At 37.2% G+C, this 22,195-nt stretch overlaps 1 protein-coding gene across 1 annotated transcript; it reads left to right on the top strand.

Moving 5' to 3' along the window:
- Positions 1-5,853: 5,853 nt before the first annotated feature.
- On the top strand, positions 5,854-21,973 carry LOC104590746 (ARM repeat superfamily protein). Its single transcript, XM_010249490.3, has 10 exons — positions 5,854-6,035; positions 6,803-7,177; positions 7,824-7,889; positions 7,979-8,118; positions 9,630-9,756; positions 17,923-18,074; positions 20,204-20,339; positions 21,175-21,259; positions 21,338-21,606; positions 21,747-21,973. The coding sequence occupies exons 1-10, from the start codon at positions 5,934-5,936 to the stop codon at positions 21,891-21,893; spliced, it is 1,599 nt and encodes a 532-aa protein (XP_010247792.1). The 5' UTR covers positions 5,854-5,933; the 3' UTR covers positions 21,894-21,973.
- The last annotated feature ends 222 nt before the right edge of the window (positions 21,974-22,195 follow it).

The raw sequence follows: 22,195 nt of genomic DNA, 5'->3' as shown, positions 1-22,195 counted from the left end.
TAGTGATGTTTATATGTTTTATTTGTTTTATCATTTTATTGAAATTGCTTTCACAATTCCACTAGCCCCTGCAACGTAGGGGCCCCTTCGCTAGTGATTATATTATTTAAAAAATAAAAAATGAAATACGACCCCTATAGCGGCAAAAAGACAATGATTCAATATAAAAAAGAAAAAAATCAATTATAATGTATGTTGAAGGGATATGTGCAATGCACTGACTTTGTTTAAACAATTTCAAGCAAGGGTGCAACAATTGTTTTATATTTTAATTTTTTAAATAATTAACAATTAGTAATATTGTATATACTTTTAATAATATTTTATAATATGAATATAACAATAATTAATTTTAGTTAGGTTGTTTATCGAATTGGTGAAACCAATTAACACAACCCAACTCAATTCGAGTTGGTCGGTTTCTAGTATTTGGTGGGTTTTGGTTTAGCAATTTCCCAACCTAATTAGGTTGAGTCAATTTCGGTTTGGCCATTTATAAATCAACAAAAGCCAAATTGACCATTCCTTAGTAATAATACTACTATAATTTTTAAATTTATTTTTTTTAAGTTTAAATCTTTTGAACCAACCAACCAAACCAAAAATTAACCCAAACCAATATAACTCAAGTTAGCTAGTTTTCACTAATGGTTGGTTGGTTTCGAGTGACTAACTCCCCAACCTGTCCAGATCAATTTGGTTGGCCAAACAACATATATTCAACTGAACCAAACCAACCTGTGAACACTTCTAAGTTCTAAAATACAATAAATATAAATTTTAGTATTTATAAATATATAATTAATATAGATTAAAAATTTTAAATTATTATTAATAAATACTAATTTTCTAAAAGTTATTTTCTAGAATTATTAATTGATATAAGTGAAATAATGTTTTTATTATTAGTACATTAATAATTATTGCAATTATTATTATAGTTTTTAATATCTATTAAAAACATTTTTTTAAAGTTATTACCTATTGTTTTTATTTGAAAGCTTCAATACCTCTAAACTATTTAATCTATTTTTCATTATTTCAATAATATATAAAAATGAATTATTTATATTTTATATTCTTATTATCAAATATTATTAAATCTATTATAATTATTTTTGTGTGTTTTGATACAATTTTTAAGGTTATTACATGATTTATTTATTTAATCTATTCTATTTGTTTTTAAATAATATTTAAAATAAGATTTAGTTATTGATTTTATAATATTTAAAATTAGTTATTTACAATATTATTTATCTATTTAAATAATATCGTTATTTAGTTATTTCAATATTACTTATTTGTACAATTTCATAATCCATAAAATTATAAGTTATACTATTATTACATAATTTTATTATTAATTTTGTAAAATATAAAATTATTATAAGTTATACTATTATAACGATTTTCTACTTTTAATAAAATTTTCAGTTTATTACATAACTTAGTTATTTTAACTATTTAAAACTTAGCTATGTTAAATATTTTCGTTATTTAACATATTTAGTTATTTAAATATTTAAATAAAATATAAAATATTTAAAATTTTTCATTATTTTAGAGTGATTACACGATATTAAGTATTTTTTATATAATATTTATTTATGTTTAATATTTTGTTATTTATAATATTTAGTTATTGAAATTTTTAAATAATATTTTTAACTTTAAGTTTTTATTATTTGAATAATATTTAAGTTGAATAAGTCATACAATTATAATTTATATTATCAGTACATAATTTTTTTATGAATTTCATAAAAGTATAAATTATTAATAATATGAATAGTATTAAATCTATGATAATTTTTGTGTTTTCAATGAATATTTTAAAGTTTTTACATAATTTCATTATAATTAAATAATTCTTACATTTTTAATTCAAACTTTCTTTTGATAGATATAGATGAAATGTGGGGGATATGACAAATAGGAATTAGAGATAATTTAGGAGATAAACTCTCCACTAAATTATATATAATTTAGGAGATAGATGTGAATTATAGATAATTTAGGAGAAAGTGGGGGGTAGTGGTGCCACTTGGCTAGATTATATTAGACTTTGTTAGTGAGAGATATTAGAAATAGTTTTAAGAAGGGGTATACAAAGGGATAAACATAGAGGAAAGAGAGATGGGCCTATTATGCTGAGATGTCAAAATGAGAGAGGGAGAAGGGAGTGATGAGGTGGCTTCATGATGGAGCAAGTACAGCTAAAATGAAGAGGGGCTAAGAGTTCTCCGTTGGGGTAAGGGAGAAAGCTTTGGCCATGACGTGGCATTGCTCTACTTTAGTATATATGTAGATATAGATGTAATATATGGGTCATTGGGTTGGGTACTTGGGTCATGTCAGGATGGAGTGACTTTGTGTTAGATTGAGGTTGAACCAAATTTATGCTGAACTTAACCTGTTGTCATATTTAACTAAAATGGCTTAATTTTGATTACTACACTGCATAATTAGATGTGCATTTGGATTGTGGGGTGAATTTTGTGGAGATTGGAGAGCCCATCCGAACTCCCTAGAACATCTTTGGGGTAGTAGATTCGAGTCTCGATCTCCTCCTCACATTGACATCATAACATTGTCTTGGCCATACATTAGAAACATTTCCCATACTAATATTTATTACTGATAAAGAGATGTTTCAAGTACATCGTAGGATGTGACTGTAAGGTCATTGTGAGGAGCGCTCTATGAGGAACATATCCCAATTCAACATATTCAAACTCAGCCTTTTGGGGCTGGGGCACAGTTCACCCAATTGACCATGTAGGCCAGCTTTTATATGTCCATCATGGGTCCTAAGGCTTGTTTGGCAACGTTATGTGAGAACATTTTTGCACATTCCCGGTGTTCTCACAGAGCATAAACGCATTTGGTACAAGAAAAACAGAAAAAAGGTGTTTTCACGCGAGAACAACACCCAAAGAATGCATGGTTCCCATGATGTTAACTCTATTAACGAACACCTGTTAACGACTCCCACATGAGAGAAGAGGGATTTTGGGCATTTCGCACTAAATGATAGAAAGAAGCCCTACCAAACATTTTTCGTCCAATAGTGAACTCCAATTCGCCGCTATAAATCTTAAAGGAAGGAGGGATTCCCTTGGCTCCAACCAAACGATGAGCAAACAGTAGAAAGCACTGACAACATTTCCGACCAGGAATGTGTCAACAGGTATGTTGTCTCGTCACCGTACTTGATTTTGTATCGTGTGCTTTGTTTTAAACTCACATTTTCTCTGACCAGATTCACCTGAAATCATTTTTGCTCCCACTACAAATATGAGTTTTAAACAATCTCTAACCAATACGATTTGAAATGGTTAGTTTTTTTTATATTATTTTGTTTGCATTTGTTATATGTTGTGCCGAATGGGTGGGGTTTCTTCTCTAATCCTACCATTGTGTTTTGTTATATGTTGAATGTCATGACGATTGTCCTTTGTTATGTGTTATGAACCTTTGTCCTTGTGTTGGATTATTATGTCTTTTGTTATGTATTCTATTACCAATATCATGCATGATGATTGTTTTAATTTTGAAAAAAAAATAAAAATAGATAAAATAATAAAGGAATTAGCATATCTATATGAATGAAAACATAGGAAAACTACTGGGAATTGGCAGTTCATATTAAAGAAGTAAGTCTAATATTGATACCAAATAAAGAAGCCAAAGGTTAAAATTTTTAGTTTGATGGATTAAGTTCCATAGAAAAAACATGTATGATATTTGTTGATGTATTTTTTTTGTTCAATGGATTAAGTTCTATACAAAAAACAAGTTTGGTATTTATTGACATATATATTTTATTGTTCAATAGATTAAGTTTCATACTAAAAACGAACTCCACTATATAATGAAATGGGATGTTTGTTGATTCCAGAGCTCCCACACCCATCATGACTGAAGTTGATTTCAACTGATGGGGATTTTAAATCTCAATATATATATTTTATTATCAATTGAAAGTTGATTATAATGGCTGAAATAATATGATCCAAATCAGATGGAATAAGCTCTCACACCCATCATGACCGAAAGTTGATTTCAATTGTTGGAGATTTTAGTTATCAATTTTTTTTTGTTGATTACCAATTGAAAGTTAATTATAATGACTGAAAAAAGATGATGCAAATCAGATGCAACAAGTTCCCACACCCATCATGACCGAAAGCTGATTTCAATTCTCAAATTTTTTTATTTGTTGAATACCAATTAAAAGTTGATTATAATGACTAGCACAAGCTGATGAAAATCAAATGGAATAAGCTCCCACACCCATCATGACCGAAACTTATTCTATCGGAAAGAAATTGTGGATGGTGGTTCTATCGATACCCTATTGGAGTGGTACATCTCTTATCGGTTATATGTTTTTGTTATGAAATATTTTGGGTATTTAATAATAGAGGTTTTTTTTTTTTAAGTAGGCACAGAAAAATGATTTCATTTGGGTAGACCAATTCATACATCATGATGGTGGCTGACATGTTGAAGTGCGAAAAGAACCAATGAACAAAACAAGGATCGTTTTGTAGTGTCATTATTGCTTGCGGGTGTTGTTGCATCATGGAATGTTGGGCTTTTGTTTTATTGCTTATATGTTTTGTTTTGATCTTCAAGTGATCAAGGATTAGGTGGTAACAACATGAAGACATTACTATGACAATGACACATGTTTTTTATGGTTAATTTTAGGCTTAATGTGGGTGGATTTACAAAATTGTTATGTTAAGAAATAGTTTCATTATCCAAATGCTATTTCTATTATCGTAGAATAAAAATTTGTTCTTGAATAACAATTTACCAAATGTATCTATTACTTCTGAAAAACAAGAAATAAAATTATTGTTATGGAACAAGAATAGATAGGAACGTTGCCAAATAGGGCATACATTTACGATGCATATATCCGAGCCGTCTCAATTCTTAAACAATTCAAGAGTAATCATGGCCATAAGATTATAAGCAGAGGCTGGGCCATCAATGATGGGCAATTTGGCAGGGCTAGTTCTGTTCATGGGCCGGGCCGGGTCGGGCTCGGGCTAGGCTTTCACTCTGTATTAACAGATTTTTCTAAGGCCCGAGCCCGAGCCCGAGCCCGGCTCAACCATCGGGCCTACAACTTGGGCTCGAGCCCGGCCCTCATAAAAAGCCCGAAGCCCGGGCCTGGGCCTGAGCTTGAAATTTAGCCCATACTGTTGCTATTGCTGAAGCGGTTGAGAGAGAGAGAGAGAGAGATTATAAAGAAAAGAATAAAAAATGTATATATTAAATTATAAATATATATTTTAATAAATATTATATTATTTATATATTTTATATAATATATAATATATAAAATACATATTATATATTTTATAAAATATATAATGCTTATTCAGGCCAAGTCGGGCTTTTTTGACAAATCCCGAGCTCGGCCCGAAACACAGTTGGGCTTACTGTGTTAGGCCCGAGGTCAGGCCTACGGGCCTAATTACATGACCAAGTCTGGCTGGGATGCGGGCCAGGCTAGGCCAGGCCATCGGGCTACCCGACCCATGAACAGGTCTTGGCAGGGCTAAAGCTTATGCTAAATTTTCAGGCCCAAGCCCCCTTCTCATTCAGCATTCCTTTCAAGTTTCATCTGACCAGTTTCCATAAGACTGGCTAGGTGGGTCGGTGCTCCTGGTCCTGGCCTGGCCCCTGCGGCTCTCTAGCTACTAGCTAGATGTAGCCGTAGGCCCGTGGGCCGTGGCCCAAGCCCCATTCTCATTCCTTTGTGCAGATTTCCTTTCCTTTTTCCCTTTCTTTACCTACCTTTTTCCTTCAAACCAAACACCGCCTAAGATATCGTGTCCTTTCGCCCGAAACACCCCCCGGAATCGATATTGTTGTCTTTGAGCGGTTTATTTCAAACAGAGCCCGAGCTCATGGCGCTTCCAGAATCAGCGCAAGAAGAAAATGAAAAGGAAGAAGTAGAAGAAGAGAGATGCCAGTCTCCAGCTTGTCACCCTTGTGCCCCCTCTTCTGAGGTGCGTAATTTTAGTGAACTTGATGCATTAATGAGCGAACTCGGCCTGTTCATTCAAACCCTTACTCCCTTAGCTCGTTCTTCACTTTTACACAGAAACCCATTTTAATTTGTCGGAATATTATAAACCCGGAGTTTCTTTTCAATTTTTCCACAGTCTAGCTGCAATTTTTATTTGATGTTATTGTCGAATGGCTTTGGTTTTCTGAGTTATGGCCAATTATATAGTCTGTGAGCCGGTCGTTATTTTTTATTTATTTTTAAATGTTTCGGGTAAGTGGTTCTGCTTGATAGTAGCATTTAGGATGACTTTAGTATTTCTTCATCACTCTGTGTACTATTTGCTTGTGTAGCATTCATACAGCTTAAATAATCAGTAAATGATTCAGTTTCTCCATGCCATTTGGACGAGTCAGTCTATCTAGCATGTTTGAATCTTTGCCAAGTATTTTTCAGTCTGTTGTGTTTTGTAGTGGCATGACTCAATGAATTGTGGCCGACTTGGCCATAGTTTCAGGCCATGCTAAGACAAGCTCTCTGGAGTTACAGGCAATGACCTGCTGCTTCTAGGAAGTTTTTCCTGTTCAAACAATTGACAAGAAATTAGACATCCCTTATGTTTAATGATGATCAGATGATGGTAACTTTATATGTTTGTTAGAAAATCAGCAACCGTTCTTCTGTATGACTGCCTATTTTGATGCTAGGAACACTTCAAAATTCAATTGTATCATGAGATTAAATGCTTATTCCTGATTTGTATTGCAGTTGTTTGATATCTCAACCACAGTAGACCCCAGCTATATCATCTCACTGATACGAAAACTTATACCACACGATGTGAGTAACAGAAACATTCCACATGGAATAAATGAGAGAAAATCCTTTGTGCAAGAATCAGGCACTGGTAGCATAGAAGAAAGTAGTATGCCTCGTTCTGGATTTTTGAATTCCCCAAAAAATGGAACTGATGTGATGGATATTGGGATTGATTTTGATGGAATTGATAATCGAAATGAAGGAGATGAGACATCCTCCCATAATTCTGAACAACCTGGGGAATCAGCAGGTGAGGAGGCCTGGGAAGAGTATGGCTGCATTTTGTGGGACCTTGCTGCACATAGAACTCATGCAGAATTTATGGTAACCAATTCTTAAATGTTTCCTGACTCTTATTCCCCTTTCTTGTTAATTCCGATTTCATACATGTTATCAATGATTTGTAACTGGACCATACAGAAAACAAGAATGACTTTGTTGCCAATAAAAAAGCCAGAAAGATTCTAGTCCAGTTTTTTATAGTTTCAACCACTGCCTGATCTGATGGGAATGCCCAAACTGCCCAAACTATTGAACTGGGGGCCCTCCTGATTTCTGGTTTTCCTGGTTCCATCACTTGATCCAATTTTCAAAATACTGCTTGTGATTTTAATCCTAACAACCAACTATAGCCCTTATTTGCCCTCTTATTATTGATCTTGGAAAAAGGTTCTAGTAAAGATTAAAGATAATAAGACTCTACTGAATTTTGTTAGAATGTCAAACTGATTATTTGGGCTTGCAGTTAATGCTCAATGGTTAAGTAAACAATGTCTTAGTAGCGTCAAAGGACGTAAATTTGATCATGTGCTGTCTATATAAAATTTCTCAATTTGGAGAAGTTCACAGAGCCTTGACATTCTGGTGAAATCTGCAAGGAAATCTTTTACTACCACCATTTCAATATTGTTTTTCCTCTTCTTGTTTGTTTGTTTGTTTTTCCTAAGCAAACATCAAAATTTGAGTGCAGGTAGAAAATCTTTTACTTGAAGTGCTTTTAGCAACTCTTACTGTTTCCAAATCTGCAAGGGTTACGGTAATACATCATTTAGCAACTCCTTGTGCTTACTGATCTCCTTGTTTTTCTATACCATAGTTTCACCTTTTTTGTGTTTTTTTTTCCAGGAGATTAGCTTGGGAATCATTGGAAACCTGGCCTGTCATGAAGTTCCAAGAAAACATATAATCTCTATGAAAGGATTGGTTGAAACTATCGTTGATCAATTGTTTTTAGATGACTCTCAGTGCCTTTGTGAAACTTGCAGGTAATGAGCAATAAGAGGACACTTGATTTCTTCTGTAGTTTCTTGCTTTGGTAATTCCGTAAAAGATTGAATGGCGGTTCCAAAAGCCTTATTTTTCTTGGTGTTATGTCCATTTTTACCCTCTTGTTTCAGAATACATTAATGACAGTCCAGTGAGCATCCTACTAAAAAAAAGTGAGCATCCTACTAGGACTCATGATGAAAGTGGACTATGAACAGTAGTTATATGATTTAGGGGAAATTCTGAATTTAGCTGATTTAAGGCTTGGAATAAAGGGAGATTGTACTGAGATAATTGTAACTAAATAAGGCAAGTGTGGTTTAGGAGCTAGGGTTTAAGTCAATAATTAATAAACAATGGTCAAAGGTTATTTGTAGGAAGATTACATAAAAAGAAGAGAGAAAAGACAAGAAAGCACTGTGTAAATCTGGAAGGAAACAATAATTTTAAAATGAGCCCTACAAAGGTAATAAGATCAAGCTACTTCTTTTACTTATTTCTCAATTAAAAAACCCCTAAACCTATAGACTTAACTAATGACCATGGAAACGTAAAACAAATAGAACATGACTCAAGGGACAATATTCTTTAGTTGAGTCCCACATAGAATGAAATAAATATGACAAAAATATTCCTTCTTCCTAAAACTAAAAAGAAAATACAGAAAAGTGAACAAAGTTTACTGAACCATTTTTGTACTTGCTTGCATTCTGAATCAGCTATGGAGCTAAATGACTAATGCAAAGTTATTAGGAAACTTTTGAAACTTGGAAGAATGATCTTCAAGTGGATAAGGTGAAGCTATTCAGTTAATTTATATTATGTGGTTGTAAATGAGGAATTAATTTGGATATTCTTCTACTAGTGCTTGTTATATGGGATTAACCTCTGCCATTCACTTAGGTGCAGCTCTCCTTAAGGTACTTCATTGCCAAATAGTTTTGCCTAACATCCTTGGCAATTGAAGAGTTTTCAGCTAATGCAATTAGTCAAAGATTAGGGAGGGGTCTTGGTGCTTGGCTCATTACCCAACAGTAGATAATTTTAGTATATATCCTGGTTCAGATTTGATAGATCCCTTGGGAAAGGAATTTGGTGGAGGGCCTTGCTGGATTCTGTTTGGAAAGGGATTTTTTGTATGAAAAAAAAACTCTTAGCTTAAATATCTTTTGGTTCTGGTGGGGGACTTTCATCTCCATATTTTTCTTATCTCTTTTCTTGCACTCCAATAAAGATCATCCTTGCTTATTAAAAAGAATTTCTTAAGGTCTTTTGTGCATCCACCAATGTACATATTATCTGTTATGTATTAACAATCTCATTACCATTTTCTAAAAAAAAACAAAAGGAAAAGAAGAATATCTCTCTCGTGGTCTCTACTAATGAATTATATTCATGTAAAGATTCTCGGAGAGTGTTTTTAACAGACAAGTTTCTTATACCATCATATTATTCATTTATTTGTTTATTTTACTGTAAGGTCCTTTTTAATGTCAGCATTCTGACACAGGTTATTAACTTTGGGTCTTCGAGGTAGTGGAGCTGTTACTTGGGCTGGAGCATTGCACCCTGAACATATCCTCTGCCGTATTTTATGGATTGCAGAAAATACATTAAATCCTCAACTACTAGAAAAGGTAGATCAAGTAATACACTTGTCATGTAATATCACATGATAGGTGGTTGCATAATCTATTTTGAACTTCCAGCATCAACAAAATTGTCTATTTGTTTTGCTGGGTACAGACAAGTTAACCATAAAATATACAATTATTTTGTAGTTTTTCATTTATATCTTGGGAATAACCAGATAAAATACTATTTTGTTTTGGAAAAAGGTAACATAATATTTATTGAAATAAAAGCAGCACATACAAGCTGAGATCAGTCCCAGAAAGGCAGACCGATCAGCTCAGCAATTACATACTCCACCAAGAACTGGAAAGAAAAGCAACAGACAAATTACAATTTCTACACTCAGAGACTGACACCCAAGAGATTAACTTGCCCACAGCTTTCTGGATTAAATCTTCTGGACTTAAGGCCTTATTACAGAAAAGCCTACTATTCCTCTCAGACCAGATGGACCATAAGACAGAACTAGGAATAGTCTTCCACACTATCTTCCTTTTCTTGTTAAGCCCTTTGATGTTCCAGCAACACAAAAGCTCCTTTACTGATCTTGGCATAGTCCATCTTAAGTTCATGGAGCTGAAAAAGTGGTTCCACAGCTGAGAAGAGAATGGGCAGTGAATACACAGATGGTCAGTAGATTCAGAATTGTTCCCACACAGACTGCACGAAAGGTCCAAAAGCTGAATGCCCCTTCTCACGAGATTAGCTCTAGTGAGAAGGTCCAAAACCAGATAAAATACTATTGTTTCTGAATTAAACCTTGTGCTCATATTTGATCCATGTATAGTGATTTAATATAGTTATTGATAAATTTTGTTTATTCTCATGGTATGATGTGATGACTTTTTATTAAAATGTTATAGTAGAAACAACTTTGAAAAGAAATTAAATTCTGATCAAATCATTTATGCATAATAAGAAACCAAACTGGCCTATATCAGATGAAGTAAGCATCAAAATTAAACACCTAAGGATCTGTATGAATAAGCTTTTTCTTGTAGTAAAAATATTATATTTGGTACTTAAAGTATATAATTTCATCCATGGAGGCTACATGGCTGGAGGTGCAACACCTCTCTCTGGTGCGTGTGGAAGAAAATCTGATAGAAGCTACACCCATTGCTGTGGTAGGAAATGATGATCAGTTTGAAGAAAGGGTTGAAGACCTGCATCAGTTCAAGTCGCAGGAAGGAGGGGTGAGGAAAACTGATTTGTCAGAGCCAAATGGAGTTCCTGTTCAATCAAAAAATAGTAAAGTCAAATTCATCAAAAAAAAAAAAGTAAAGTCAAGGCATCCGCCTAGATAGTCCAGGGAGGTAAGTCTTCGAATATTTCCGCCTCCTCTTCTTGGGTCCCTTCGAAACTTTTGGGACTGGGAAAATTCTTAGGAGTCTCAATAGAGGGGATGGAGGATGAAACAATTAAATTTCTGGAGGGGGTTGAACAAAGAGTTCTTATGGAGAGAGGGAAACTTGTGGCAAAGAGAGGAGGAACAAACTCGAAGAGAAGTAGAGAGATGATGAGGCTCACTTGGGGCCTAAATGATAAGGCAGGTAACAGTGAAGGGACTGCGAGGGGAGCTAAGAAAGCCTGATCTAGAGGGGTTGTGTTTGATCTAATCCTGCAGTGTATACATGGATTTAAAAATTTATCATGGAATGTAAGAGGCTTGGGTTCAGGTAGGAGGAGATTGGTGGTATGTGATTCTCTGAAGAGGTTCAATTCGAAGATTGTCTTACTTCATGAAAAGAAATTGGAGTGCTTGGATGCTGCCATTGTCTGGAGTATTTGGGGGAGGGGCAGGTTAGATGGAAATCGAAGTCAGCAATGGGCAATGGAGGTGAGAGGCACCTTGACTTATCCTTGGGTCATTGGAGGTGATTTCAACGTTACCTTGTCTGCTGAAAAAAATGCCAGAGGTAGAAGAACAAGAGCTATTCTGCAGTTTGTTGATTTTATCAACAGATTTGAGTTGATGGACCTTCCTCTTCAGGGCAGTTGGTTTACCTGGACTAATAATCAAGACAATCCCACTCTAGTGAGACTGGACAGGTTTCTGGTTTCTTCAAATTGAGATTTTTCCTGATTTTTCCTGATTTTAGGCAGATTGCTCATATCCCAATTCAGCTTGTCTGTGGCAATCAGGAGAATATCAGAACTCCGTTTAAGCTTGAAAATGCTTGGTTTGAAGGTGAAAAACTTATTCCTTTGTTAAAAGCTGTTTGGAAAGATCTTCAGGTGGAGGATTCTAGTTCCTTTATTTTGGAAAAAAAATTGGGAGCAATTAAAGAAAAATTAAAAATCTGGAAGTTGGAGAACAGCTTGAGTTTAGAAACATAAAAGAAAGCCTTATTGAGCATCATTGAAGAAATTGATTCAGCAGAAGAGGTAGCTCCCTTATCAGAAGAGTTGAGGTTGAAAGGATCCCAGGCAAAAGTCAACTTTGTTAAATTGACTGTTAAGGAAGGGATTAAGTGGAGGCAAAGAGCTAAGGTCTCTTGGTTGAAGGAGGGAGACAAGAACACTCGCTTCTTTCATAAAATGGCAATGCCCAGGCTAGAGTTTCCTCAATCAGCAAGTTGGAATGGGAGGGAAGAATTGGAGAATTAGCTGCACAAATTAAGGGGGTGGCAACTGCTTTTTGTAAGAGCCTTTATAAAGAAAATTGGACCTTTAGACCTCTTCCTATGAACCTTCCTTTCAAGCAGTTAAGTGAAGACCAGAAATTTTCCCTTGAGAGACCCTTTACGAAGGAGGAAATCAAGGTTGCAATCAGCAAGTTGAAAGATGATAAATCCCTAGGATTGGATGGTCTCACTAACCGCTTCTATGTAGAGTGTTGGGAAATAGTGAAACAAGACTTGATGAATGCCTTCCAAGCTTTCCATTCAAATGCTTCTCTGCAAAGAAGTCCTAGTGCTACCTTTATTACCCTTATCCCAAAAACCGAAGGGGTAGTGAATATTAAAGATTTTAGGCCAATTAGTTTTCTTCACAACTTCTACAAAATTTTGGCTAAAGTATTAGCCGAGAGAATGAAAGGGGTTTTAGGTAGTGTAATCTCAAACAATCAAAGTGCTTTTGTTTCAGGGAGGTAGATGCTTGACTCGGTTCTTATTGCTAATGAGCTAATTGACTCACGAAGAACAGAGGGAGTCCTTGGATTGGTTTGTAAATTAGATATTGAAAAGGCTTATGACCATGTTAACCGGAAATGTCTTGATTTTGTATTGCAACAGATGAACTTTGGGCAGAAATGGAGGAATTGGATGAAAGTTTGCATAACCTCTTGGTCTCCAAATTCTCAGTCTTGATAAATGGACAATCTACGAGGTTTTTTGATAGTTCAAGGGGTTTGAGACAAGGTGATCCCCTTTCTCCCTTACTTTTATCTGTATTATGGAAATCCTTTCCCTTTTATGCAAGAAGGCAGCAAATTCTGGTTGTTGGGAAGTGATGAGGGCGGATTTGGCCCTCCAATGACATTATGACAACTAAGTGCAGCCACTTGACAACTAAGCAGCTCGCCACCAGGCAGCTCGCCACAGGCAGCTCACCCTCATATAGCTTGGCAACTTAGACAACTCGGCACTGCACAGGCAGCTCGCCACTTACGGGCAGCTCGCCTCCTAGTTAGAACGACCACCGCGTGACAACCCTGAGGAGCTCACCACCGTACCCCCCATTTTACGGGATTGTGACTTGTAACAGCTATATTAGCTCACCCACTCCCCGAGTTAGCCGGAAATGGGCAACCTTACCGGTTGGTGGCTTTATCCCCACCTAACACGAAAGTAGGTCCCGTCACAGCGGGAATACAGGAACTGCTCCACCAAACCCGCGAGGACTCCAGTATATAAAGACCTCACCCCCCAGGGGCGAAGGTGATGAGGTGATCCCTGCCCTCTAGCTCTCTCATTCTCTTATATCATTTTCAGCTCTACTACTAAGTGTTGACTTAGCCATCAGAGTGACCTCGCCGGGTAAACACCCCCGGGTTCTCTGATTCAGTTCTCGCAGGTCCCTTAGCTCCCTCCATCTACAAAGATGAGTAGATCATCTCCTCTAGGGAGCAGTCGGGTTGCACAACACCAGGGAGCTCCACTTCAGTGCCAGAGTCATCGGCCACCTAGAAGCGAACCAACTGACGAGGTACTTAGCCAAAAAATTGATACGTGACCAGAAATCATAACATCAATTGGTGCCGTCTGTGGGAACGCTACAAAAAGCTAAGTTCTCATCCTACAAAAAGCTAAGTCCTCACTTTTAGGAACTGAAGCTCTCGCTTCATAGCTCTAAGGCACCCACTTGGTGGCCTGGCGCGGTCTGCGCGCGGCCTGGCAGCCTGGCACATGCGCTGACCTGGCACGACTTGGCACGGGCGCCGACCTGGCGGTTTGGCCCAAGCACGAACTGACGAACTAATAAAAGACTTCCTCATCACTTAAAACCCAGTTGCCTCTTCGGCATGGGCAAAGTCTAGGAGTGGACTACGAGTCGCTCCCAAAGCCTAAGGGCTACAATACTGCTTAAGACCCAGTCGCCTCTTCGGCATGGGCAAAGTCTAGGAGTGGACTACGAGTCGCTCCCAAAGCCTAAGGGCACAATACTGCTTAAGACCCAGTCGCCTCTTCGGCATGGGCAAAGTCTAGGAGTGGACTACGAGTCGCTCCCAAAGCCTAAGGGCTACAATACTGCTTAAGACCCAATCCCCTCTTCGGCATGGGCAAAGTCTAGGAGTGGACTATGAGTCGCACCCAAAGCCTAAGAGCTACAATACTGCACAAGACCCAGCCGCCTCGTCGGCATGGGCAAAGCCAAGGAGAGTGGACTACAAGTCGCTCCCAGAGCTTAAGGGCTAAAATACTGAACTGGCAGAGACCTCAGCACCTTACGGGCAGCTTGCTTCCAAGCAGCTCCCAAAGCCTAAGAAACTGAATTAGCGCTTACGAGCTCGTCGAACTACGGGCCAAAAGGAGAAATCTACTCCCTTCGCCAAGTTACTTTCAGCTTGGGAGTGGGGGGAAAATGATGAGGGTGGATTTGGCCCTCCAATGACATTATGACAACTAAGTGCAGCCTCTTAACAACTAAGCAGCTCGCCACCAGGCAGCTTGCCACAGGTAGCTCGCCACAGGCAGCTCACCCTCATATAGCCTAGCAACTTAGACAATTCGGCACTGCACAGGCAGCTTGCCACTAGGCAGCTCGCCACTTACGGGCAGCTCGCCTCCTAGTCAGATCGACCACCGCATGACAACCCCGAGGAGCTCACCACCGTACCCCTCATTTTACGGGATTGTGACTTGTAACGGCTATATTAGCTCACCCACTCCCCGAGTCAGGCGGAAATGGGCAACCTTACCGGTTGGTGGCTTTATCCCCACCTAACACGAAAGCAGGTCCCGTCACAGCGGGAATCCAGGAACTGCTCCACCAAACCCGCGAGGACTCCAGTATATAAAGACCTCACCCCCCAGGGGCAAAGGTGATGAGGTGATCCCTGCCCTCTAGCTCTCTCATTCTCTTATATCATTTTCAGCTCTACTATTAAGTGCTGACTTAGCCATCGGAGTGACCTCGCCGTTTAACACCCCCGAGTTCTTTGATTCAGTTCTCGCAGGTCCCTCAGTTCCCGCCGTCTACAAAGATGAGCAGATCATCTCCTCTAGGGAGCAGCCGGGTTGCACAACACCAGGGAGCTCCACTTCAGTGCCTGAGTCATCGGCCACCTAGAAGCGAACCAATTGACGAGGTACTTAGCCAAAAAATTGATATGTGACCAGAAATCGTAACATCAGGAAGGCTTTGCAATTTCTCCTAAGAGGGAAAAGGTCAGTATTCTCCAGTTTGTAGATGATACTTTATGCTTTGTTGATGCTTCTCCTGTTCAGTTGGAACTAATACTTGTGATCTTATCATGATTTGAGGTGGTTTATGGGCTTAAAGTTAACTTGAACAAAAGTTAGATTATTCTAGTTGGTCAAGTTTCAAATTTAGAAGACTGTGCTGAGGTGATGGCTTGTCAGATTGAGTTCCTTATTGTGAAGTATTTGGCACTATCCTTGGGGGCAAAATGGTTTAATTCTTCAGTTTGGGATCCAATCATTGAAAGAATGGAGAAAAAATTAGCTTCCTGGAAAACAAAATACCTTTCTTTTGGGGACAGGGTAACTCTAATAAAAAGTACCCTTTCTAATCTTCCCACCTATTTCCTTTCACTATTCCCTATCCCAAACAAAATAGCAAAAAGATTGGAGCAGCTACAGAGGAACTTTCTTTGAAGGGGTTGGGAAGATGAAAAGAAAAATGAACCTAGTAAAATGGGATCAAGTGTGTCTCCCTAAAGAAGAAGGTGGGTTGGGAATAAGAAAACTGAAGAGCTTTAATTCAGTCCTTCTCAGTAAGTGGATTTGGAGATTTGCTTCTGAAAGGAATGCTTGGTGGAGAACCCTTTTGGCTGCAAAATATGGGGTGGAGTGGGGTAATTGGAGATCTACGGATCCTCCTCCAAACTGGGGCAGCTCCCTTTGGAAAGGTATCATGAAAATTTTTTCTGTCTCCTTGGAAGGTGTTTCATTCAAGGTAGGCAAAGGGGATAGAATTAAATTTTGGAAGGACTCTTGGTGCTTGGAGGGTCCTTTGGCTGATGCTTTTCCTCTCCTATTCCAGTGTGCTACTAACCAAGATTCTTCAGTGGCTGAGAACTATAGCTTTTCTGGAGATTCTATTTCTTTGACCCCCTCTTTATGAGGAGCTTATTTGACTGGGAGTTGGAAGAGATTATGGAGCTGCTGGAGAATCTACAGAATCAGAAGATAGATTTAGCTTTGGAAGACGATTGGTACTGGAAGTGGAGCTCTGATGGATGCTTTTCTGCCAAGTCTTTAGGCTCCAAACTGTGCAGCTCAGGTGCCACAGGCTTTCCTGAAATTCAGACTTGGAATCCAACAAGTCCTTCAAAATCCAACTTTCTGGTGTGGACAATGGCCCTAGACAAATGCCTCTCCAGATCTAATCTTGAGAGGCGTGGTATCCAAATTTTGGACTCCTCTTGTGGATTGTGCGGTTCCCTCCCAGAATCTATAGATCACCTCTGTCTTCACTGTTTGGTTTCTTCCCTGGTGTGGGATCATTTCCTGACATCTATGGACATCAGCTGGGTTCCAGTCAAGGAGCTTCTGTGCTGCTGGAAAGTTAAAGGCTTAAGCAAGAAAGGAAAGTTAGTGTGGAAGACTATCCCTGTAGCTGTCTTGTGGTCCATTTGGACCGAAAGGAACAATAGAATTTTTTGTAATAGAACTAAAAGTCTTGAAGAGTTAGTACGAGAGCTGTGGGCAAGCTGTTCTCTTGGGTGTTTGTTACTGAGGAGTTTAGACACCTGAACTTGTTCCTGTTGTTTCAGTCTCAGTCTTGGTGGAGTCTGTAACTTGTGTTGTTCTCAGGCCGTCTTTTAGGCCTGGGTTTTGTTGTAATTTCTCCTTTCTGTTTGAATAAAATTACCTTACCTTTTCAAAAAAAAAGGGCCTTAACCCACTAATAGCAATTGTACACATCATCAGATCAGCCAGTTTACCTGGCAATTCAATCTACCAAAATTAGCCATCTCTTAGAGGGCCTGGTAATGATTCTGTAAACAATAGCAGGTATCTTCTAAGAGCATAATTTCTCTCTCAGTACTCAATGGGTCAAAATAAATGTTGACGGGCCTTCAAAGTTTTCCTTTTTCCCAATAAATTTTCTAGTGAGCCAATAGGGGTAATTGTTGAACCCAATTCTTCGTAACTGGAGTTATTTTGCATAAAATCAACTTTCAAGAACAAATGATCATGCAGCATTTCTGTGTCAGCAGTAACATTATTTTTTAATGTGTAAATTAAAGTTCATAGACATTATTAGCATGTCCTTTATGGTGAGATTTGATCATTTTGAATTTATATGAGAATAGTATATTTAACCAACTTCGTATAAATTGTTCTCAGTTATTCTCATTTCTTTTTGTGTAAATTACTTGCTTTGAGGTGCTTTTACTAACGGATATTCAAGTTTTGTAGTACTGTCATTAACTTTTCTTTTCTGTTAATTGTATTTTTCCTTACATCATATCTTAAAGTTGTTAGCAACTTTTATTTTTCTCTAATATAATGTCAACATGTTGTTTGTAACAGACCCTAGAGCTATTGTCAGCCATCTTAAATGATCAACAAGAAGTCACACAAATTCTTCTTCAACCTTTGATGGAATTGAATTTGCCAGCTCTTCTGATTAATCTGTTGGCATTTGAGGTGAATAGGTTAACTGGGGAGCGAACACCTGACAGGTATTTTTTTATCAGTAATACTTAAAAACATTTTATTAAAATATGTATGGCAATGATATACAGGCCTGTATCAGTCATTCTTTAAAGTTAGCTAGCCTGGATAGCCACATTATCAAGAGCTTGGCATGATAGTTACAAATTCCTGCTTTGGGGATTAAACCCCAATATATTTGGCTTCTACCTGCCTCTTGTTTTGCAAGCCTTCAACACTTTTGGCAAATCTTGGAATCCATCTATAGGCTGTCCTCAGTTCTATTGCTGGCTTGGTGATTTTGAAGCAAGAACCAACGAGCCAAATATAGAATTTTCTGTATTTTTGCATTTTAGATGTGTGTGTGTGTGGGGGGGGGGGTTGGTTGGTCGTTTTATATGTTGTCTGTGGGGTATGACCTTAGAGTTTGATTTATATAGTGATAGTTCACTAGTATTTAAAATTTCAGTCATTGGATAAGTAATTCAGGAGTTAACTGTGTTTGCTTATGATAGTGGCAGATCTGTAATTTTTGTTTTTTCTTAGTTCTAGTAGCATTGATCCCTCTCAATGGTGTCCATATATATCTGTCTAGACTCTAGAGCCAAAAAACATAGGCTAAGCTATTGGAATGCATTTATGTTATTTTTCAGCATATTATGCTTGTGCTGACTAATTCCCATGCCTTAAGGGTGATTATGGGTATCCTATTAAGTGATTTCAGTTCTCTTTATTCTCTCTTTGATCTTTCCAGATGTCATTACAGCCATCAGCCATAAGTTTTACATCAAAAGACATTCATTAATATACTCAAAGGATTGGAACTGATCTAGGTGAAAGTCCCCCCCCAAACCAAAACTTGGAATTTTCTTATTTTAGCCATTTTTGTCTTTTTGTATCACAACTCTCTGATCACTCCCATATTTAAACAGCTCCATATGCCTAACATACTTTCATCCCTCCAAATAACATCTCAACAATCCACCTAAAATCCTAGATTCTCTACTTTTAGAGTTTTCTCCTATTCCTACAATTTTTGGCCTTCTGTGTCCATCATTACTCTAAACTTGATCAAATTGTTATAGACCTATTTTCTTATTTCTAAGTTTTTCACCATTGTGGAACAATTATATAGTTTTTATGATAAAGTTCATAAGGGCATAAACCTTTTCTAACCTAACCAATCTATATTTTTACTCCTAAATCACTCCTAAACTCATCCTAACCCTCGTAAAACTCATTCCTTGGCCATTCAAGTCCTACATCAAGTGGTATCAGGCCTGCCAATCAAGATGTCCTAGCGTGATGACTTTGGCAGCCGGCAGCCTTAGCCCTTGTAAAACAGCCCATATCTCTGTCTTAGTGGAATTACCATAATCAGCTGGCTTGGAGTGATGTGTCCTTCCAAATTATGAAATTGCCCCCAACTCTAGAAATTCCTGGATTTCCCAAGTTGCAACTATCAAGGTTCAGTTTGATCATGCTGGGGGTTAGAGGAAGCCGTCATAATGACTGACACCTGAAGGTCCCTTAAACATCCTATTTCCTCTTTTGCATGTCACACTATCATTTAATTTTTGACACAGTCAACCTTAAAGATCCCTCCTGGTTCTTTGCTGGCAAATAAAACTCTGTAATAACTTAATAATAGGACATTGGGAAATGATCGTCTTGTAAAAAATTTGTGTATGATAAACTATCTGACATTTTACAGGTTCTATTGATCTCAATATGTTCTATTTTTCTTTGTGGTTTGAAGAAGTATTTTGGAATGGGATGAGAAACAATAAGATGCATCATGTGCATCACAGCTATTTATCCCATGCTAGTCATTGGCATGCCATGCTCTTTCATTTCTAAAACCTAATTTTTCATTTTAGGTTGTGAACTTGGTTTAAATACCTAATGCAACAGTTGTGAGGATATCCATATTTACATATCTTGGCAAACTTAAAAATTGAAAGTTCTATCTCTATCTCTCTCTGTTCTCGTATGGTAATTATTAAGGTCTTCTGTTAGACCATTTTCCTGAAAGCTTCCCTTTTCTTCCATTACCATGTAGATGTGGTTACATTACCATGTGGTGCTTGTGAAAATACTCAGGAGCAATTGGCATACAATGTCAGTTGTTTGATGTTCAAACTTTATCCTATTTCAGGTATTCTGTTATTGAAACCATTCTTCGCACAATTGAAGCTCTTTCTGCTGCTGACAATTATTCACAAGTGGTCTCTTCAAATAAGGAGCTTTTCAGACTAGTTTATGGTTTAGTCACACTTCCTGATAAAGCTGAGGTGTATATACATTGCCTGAGAACCCTATTGCATTTGGTTTTTAGATTGTTTTGTGGATTTGTTTTTAATATATATAGTGGGATTTCAAAGTTCAAACTTCACCCTTGGAATAGAAAAGTAGATACATTGCCTGAAAGTCCTATTGCATTTGAGTTTTGTGGATTTGTGGAGAATCCCTGAAAGCCTCTTTTTTTTTTGGCTTTTACCTTTTCCTGGGGGGTGGGGGTTCATGACAGGAGTTTGGAAGGGTCTCTCCCCAAATTGCATACTTCAACAGAAAAGTGCAAATTCAAGATGCCCATAGGAAATGATTTAGAAAACGGGAATAAAATAATAACTAAATTAAACATAAAAATATAATATTAAATGCAATAATTCGAATAGAATTGTTATTAACTGCTACTGAGTAATTATTCTAATATATATAATATTAGATTAATGTAAAAATAGTTAATATTATAACTATGGTTATATAATAATTCTATATAATAAAATATTTGTTTTGTTTAGTTTTACAAAAGGTTTAATTATATTTTAAAATTTTCCTCATCCATAAGTATACGGGATATAATTATATCTCATTACATTATGAAGCTTGAATAATGATGGATATGACACTGAACAGAGTGGAATGGTGAAACACGATTTATGTAGCCCATTCCATATAGTTGGGACAAGGCTTAGATGATGATGAAGATATCATCAAGCTTGAAATGTAGATTAGGAGAAGATAATTAAACTATTAGACATACATTTCTCATTCTAGATTTTGTCAACCAGTGCATATAGTCAATACTTATGGATATTTCTGAGCAATATATATATTTTATTACAGATAGCCAGCTCTTGTGTTACTGCTGTAGTCTTGGTTGCAAATATTTTGACTGATGCCCCTAGTCTGACTTCAGAGATTTCACAAGGTAAACTAGCTATTATTATTTAATTTGAGCATCTTCAAGAACTTCATTGCTAACGAGTTGCGCATTTGTCCTATCTAGATATTTCCTTTTTACAGGGCCTTCTAGAGATTCTTCCTTTTGTTTCTGATGATCCAGAGGCACGGAGTGCACTCTGGAGTGTCTTGGCAAGGATATTAAGTGAAGTTCAAGAAGATGAGATGAGTCCCACAACTCTACATAGCTACGTATTGAATCTAGTAGACCATTTGGATTTTATCGAAGAAGATCTCATTGATCACCAGTCGGAGGATTTAGCTGGAGATGATAAGAGGCTAACTACTGTTCTGAAAACAAACATGACCAAATCTGTATCCTTATCTACCCATAGTAGAAGATACTAGAGAGAAGTGCATCAAAGTCTCTTGCTGTCGTCAGGTGTTTCGTTTATGTTTAGCTGTACATATGGGCATTGACTTGTAATCTTGTTTCCCTTCATTCTCTATCTCAGCTTAGCAGGGTGCAGAGTATTTTGAATCGGTGGACTACCACAAAGGGTGATGTTTCAAGAGAGAATTCGATAAGAGATGACCATGTGGATGAAAGAAAAATTAATAAACTGCTACACTTCTGTCATAAATACATTACACGAGTATAGTGCTCAATGTTTTCATCTTCCCATGTAATCTGTTTTTGCTACACACAAACCACTATAAAATAGAAATCTCTCTCTCTCTCTCTCTCTCTCTCCTGCTAAGGGTATTTCTTTGCACAAGTTTTCAAATATTCAACTGTCCCTTTTAATACCATACGTTAATGTAATTAAAGCAGGAGCCACTTCTCGCTTGGTTCTTGGCCCAGCATAGAGCCATATCACCATTCAATCAGGATTTAGGAGGGTATAACCCCATTAGTGGTTCTTGGAGGAAGCCAAAGACATTGGTGCATCCATGGGAACTT

This window comes from Nelumbo nucifera, chromosome 2 (genome assembly GCF_055504915.1).
Source record: "Nelumbo nucifera cultivar China Antique chromosome 2, China Antique-T2T, whole genome shotgun sequence".
Lineage (NCBI taxonomy): Eukaryota > Viridiplantae > Streptophyta > Magnoliopsida > Proteales > Nelumbonaceae > Nelumbo > Nelumbo nucifera.
The sequence above is the reverse complement of the archived record's forward strand: the minus strand, read 5'-3'. Positions and strand labels throughout refer to the sequence as shown.

Bases quoted from the DNA above. Each gene is read 5' to 3' on its own strand.
- LOC104590746 (XM_010249490.3), top strand. From the start codon at position 5,934: ATGGCGCTTCCAGAATCAGCGCAAGAAGAAAATGAAAAGGAAGAAGTA. The intron at 7,178-7,823 runs GTAACCAATTCT...ATTTGAGTGCAG, and splicing joins GAACTCATGCAGAATTTATG to GTAGAAAATCTTTTACTTGA. The intron at 8,119-9,629 runs GTAATGAGCAAT...ATTCTGACACAG, and splicing joins TGCCTTTGTGAAACTTGCAG to GTTATTAACTTTGGGTCTTC.